Source organism: Sinocyclocheilus rhinocerous, unplaced genomic scaffold (assembly GCF_001515625.1).
Source record: "Sinocyclocheilus rhinocerous isolate Xijiao unplaced genomic scaffold, SAMN03320098_v1.1 scaffold3201, whole genome shotgun sequence".
Lineage (NCBI taxonomy): Eukaryota > Metazoa > Chordata > Actinopteri > Cypriniformes > Cyprinidae > Sinocyclocheilus > Sinocyclocheilus rhinocerous.
The window spans coordinates 369,247-373,824 of record NW_015662182.1 but is presented as its reverse complement, the minus strand read 5'-3'; the positions used below and the strand labels follow the sequence as shown (position 1 = coordinate 373,824).

The 4,578-nt window shown below is 36.3% G+C and overlaps 1 protein-coding gene across 1 annotated transcript in view; it reads left to right on the top strand.

The window, feature by feature from the left end:
* Positions 1 to 4,097, top strand: part of LOC107727962 (ribonuclease 3-like) — a 44,450-nt gene extending 40,353 nt beyond the window's left edge. Inside the window, exons 32-33 of the mRNA XM_016538009.1 lie at positions 3,423 to 3,469; positions 3,663 to 4,097. Coding sequence (XP_016393495.1) covers positions 3,423 to 3,469; positions 3,663 to 3,778 — 163 coding nt within the window. The 3' untranslated portion in view covers positions 3,779 to 4,097. The remainder of the gene's footprint in view (positions 1 to 3,422; positions 3,470 to 3,662) is intronic.
* The last annotated feature ends 481 nt before the right edge of the window (positions 4,098 to 4,578 follow it).

Genomic DNA, 4,578 nt, shown 5'->3' with positions numbered 1-4,578 from the left:
ACTCGACTCGACATAATTAAAGAAGACTTACGACTCGACTTAGACTTCGACAGCAATGCCTCAAGACTCTTGGACTTGAGCCCTGTGACTCTATGATCAGATCAGAGTCGTTATCACTCTAGACGCGTCCCTGCAGCGTGCTTACGCTTGACTGGTAATAAGCCAGAGACTGTGTTCAGGGAGCGCTGGCTGGACATAAAGCCTAGGCTAGTATAAATTAATAGCATTACCTACGACAAAAGAACCGAGATAAGAAAAGAAATGACATGATTCGTGTAGTGACTATCTCTGCTCGTGACAGCGCTGCCCTGTCCGTTTGATCGCCGCCCAGCGGCGCGGATCACTGGTGCTCACCTCATCATCACCGTGACCGCTGCTGTTAAATGCTAAACATAATTCTCACGTCTTTTGTTTGGGCAAGCATCAATAATGATCCATTAAAATATAAAATGCTTATTTGGTGAAAGAAACACTTATTCAAATTATATGTAACTAAGATATACCTACTCAATTTTTATCTCTCTTCACCAGGCACTCACTTTCATTTCTTTTGGGATACATGAATGCATTCACGTGTTGTAAATCCAGTCTGTATGGTGCACTAAGCCCTTAAATTTAGCGATCAACTATGCACATTATAAACTTAACATTTAACATATAACATTCAACAACACTTTAACATTTCTTTTAGGGATGCACCGATACCGATACTGGTATCGGTATCGGGCCCGATACTGGCCTCCTGTACTCGTACTCGTACTCGTTAAAATGCCCCGATACCAAACGCCGATACCACACAGCATGTGATAAGCGCCATATTTAAACATAGAAACACTGACAACAGACAGCAGAAAGGAGTTAAGGGTGTCTACTACGAAGTATATGTATGCAGTGAATATAATGTTAAACATTCAGTATTAACGCCTGTATAGCTGATGTGCGCGAGCTGATAAACAAAGCACGCTGAGTGGATTGAGCGCGCGGCGGCGCGGATGCGCGAGCTTGTCGAGTGAATATATCTTTCTCACAGACATCATTGGAAAGTTTATAGTTCGGTCGGATATGTCAAAGACAAGTAAGTAAAACAATGCACAAGTTACTTAACGGTAGGGAGAGAGAGAGAGCGCAATTCTGTTGTGTGATCTTTGATGTTCACTCACTTAGCACACGCATCATTTGGATTAAAACTAAATCGTAAAAAATAAGAGCGTTTATAGGGGCATTCACTATAAACATTTATTTTTAACCTTAGGCATACACGACTTTCTGGCGATAGTGAATCTAGCAGCCTGTGTGAAATGCACTAGGCTGTAGGCTACTATTCTGCATCAGTACGTGCACGCGTTACGCGTGTTTTGCTTGCTTGAGTGTTTCTGCATTATATGAGTGGCTTTGGAATATAAATCGCAGCACGTTTCAGATGAAAAAAAAACGCGACTTCTATTTCTGAAAATATCATTTAGGAGATTTATAACGAGCGTTTCCCTGCATTATTACAGCAAAGCGCATGATTACAGTACTAAGCCGCTGCAATAGAGCAGCTCTAATGCTATTAAATAAAAAGATGTGTACCATAGAGCAAAAAAATGAACAGTAAAAGTAACAAAAACTTGTAAAATACATTTTAATGGGCATAATTAAGTGTGAAAAAAAAACAAAGGATATACAGTCAAACCAAAAATTATTCAGAGACCAGATATAATTTTTGATATTTTTTTACTAGTGGGTGCAGGACACTATAGTTCATTTATGTAAGTGAGGATAGCAAAATAAAGTAAACTGTGACAAATCATACCCAAAAATTCTTCATACAGTGGACTACCAGTAAAACTGATACAAATTTGGGACCAAAAATTATCCAGACCGAGTCTGGGAAAAAAATTGAAGTTGCTCTAATGCTATTAAATTAAAGATGATGTACCATAGAGCAAAAGATGAAGAGTGAAAGTAACAAAAACTTGTAAAATACATTTTAATGGGCATAATTAAGTGTGAAAATAACCAAAGGATATACAGTCAAACCAAAAGTTATTCAGAGACCAGATATAAATTTTTTATATTTTTTTACTAGTGGGTGCAGGACACTATAGTTCATTTATGTAAGTGAGGATAGCAAAATAAAGTAAACTGTGACAAATTATACCCAACATTTCTTCATACAGTGGACTACCAGTAAAATTGATATAAATTTGGGTCCAAAAATTATTCAGACCGAGTCTGGGAAAAAACATTGAAGTTGAGGTTTTCATGAAGCTGGGTGACAGCATGCCCAGGAGACTACAGGCTGTCATTAAGGCTAAGGGTTGCACGACTAAGTATTGATAGTTGTGTTAATACTGTCATAAAGCTGTCTAATTTTTGGTTGATTGTAATCCATTACATACCTTTCTATCAAAGTTATCTAACATTATCAAGCTGAATTTGTTCTGACACAGTTTAACTCTGTGTTCTTGTTATATTTTATTACCGTTTTCTAAACTATAGCGAATAAACTGGGATAATGTGAGAAATGTGTCTGAATACATTTTGGTTTGACTGTATCTATTTGATAAATGAAGTTAACCAACTAACATTATACATACTCTTTTGGTTTCTGTACCCAATATTTTTAAAATGTACAAATGCAATAAAAATATTGGTATCGGTACTCGGTATCGGCAAGTACCAAAAATAAAAGTATCCATATCGGGCGAGTACTGGAAAAAGTGGTATCGGTGCATCCCTATATGTTCGTGATCTGCCATGTCATGTTAGTTAAATTTCATGGCATGTTTATAATAGTTCTCAGTAGCTCACTGATGTTAACTAATAGTAATGGAACAAAGGGAATGAAAGCTAAATTGTTTATTACAGTTGTTTTTTGCATGGATGACGCACAGAAGCATATGTTCAGTATTATATGCCAATGTTGCTCCCCTGAAATGTTTTGTTTCATTGCCTTTGCAAGAGACCTGCAAAAATATGAAGTATCTGGAAATATTGTCTGAAATTTAAGTTACTCAGTATGAGCTAATTGTTGTTTAAACTGTTGTATAAAAGCAATATCACACCAGCAAATTGTGATATCATCCTAAAAATGGAAAACCTGTATAAAAACCTAGTTTAAGGTTATCATTAAACCCAAATGTAGTTGTAGGATGTTTACCTGTTTTTCAGTTATTCAATTATATTAACACATTTAAGAGTGTTTTGTTTTCATGTTAACATGTTAAGCTTATGTGTTTAGTTATGTTAATGCATTGAAAAATGTTTGGCCACCCATGAATTTAATTTTAAACATGGCCATTGAGACAGATGTTGATCAAGAGCCCTGCTGCAGGTTCATTGTGTCATATGTACTTTATTTAATCGTTTCATTAGAATGATAAAGATCCATTGTTTGAGTTGCTTAACATGTACAAATTTTCATTTTATCCTGACAGTATTCAGCAAGCTGAGATGGGTGCAGCCATGGATGCGCTGGAGAAATGTGAGTGACTGTTGCATTTTTCACCAAAAAATGGAAATGGTTTTAGAATAAATATTTTCACACGTTATGGGAATAAGGTGTTTATTACAGTGCAGTTTTTTTTTTGGTTTGTTGAAGCAGCTATTATAATGATAAAGGTTATGAAAGTCTTGGTTTTCTATTTTACATGTTCTTTCCCTCTTGTCTTCTGCAGATAACTTTCCTCAGATGGCTCATCAGAAACGCTTCATTGAAAGGAAGTACCGACAAGAACTGAAGGAGATGAGAAGAGAGCGGGAGCGACAGGAGAGAGATAGTGATGAAGGGTAGAAAAGCAGAAAGTGAAGGAAAAAAGCAGGATGTTACATGAAGTGAGTCGTACAACAGCAAGCTTAGGAAAGCAAGAATCTTTTTGTTTTGTTTTGTATATAAATGTGTATAAATCTGTTTGTTAATCCAATTCATACCATTGGTATGTTTTAAAAAGAGAAAAGCTTTGCGTGAAATAAATCAAACCATCAAAATGTTTATTGTGTGCACATAATTTGGTTTATTGTTTATTGTGAGCACATAATTTGGTCAAACAGTCTTTTGTACAGTGATCATAATCTAACAGCATTTGATTGTGAAAAATGGCTGTTACATATAAGGCATATGCGCCACAACTAATTTCACGTTCATCACTTCTGAGCAGCGCATGCGCAACGCTGACCTCATACGTCATCCGCCCGGAGCTGCTTCCGCGTACAACTGTTGGGGCAAGCTACATTAAAGTGATTATTACGTTTTGAATATGGATATTTTTCTTACAAAAACGCATCGATTCGCTACAGGAGGCCTTTGTTCACCCCCCGGAGCCGTGTGAGACTTTTGTGTTTCATTGTTGGGTGAACTAACCCTTTAAATGGAAATTTTGTAACTGACTAGTTGACTGGTCTAACAAACCCCCAGACAAGGCAAAAAGTACATTATTTATAAATGATCCATTTAAAATCGCCTTACATAATCTATTAATCAAACATGACGCTGAAAAATAAAAGTCATATACATGAGATGTGCTTGCCTTGCATTATGATCATTGTTCATTAATTAAACTTATTTCAATTACTTTTAAGTGCAATGCAAGTGCA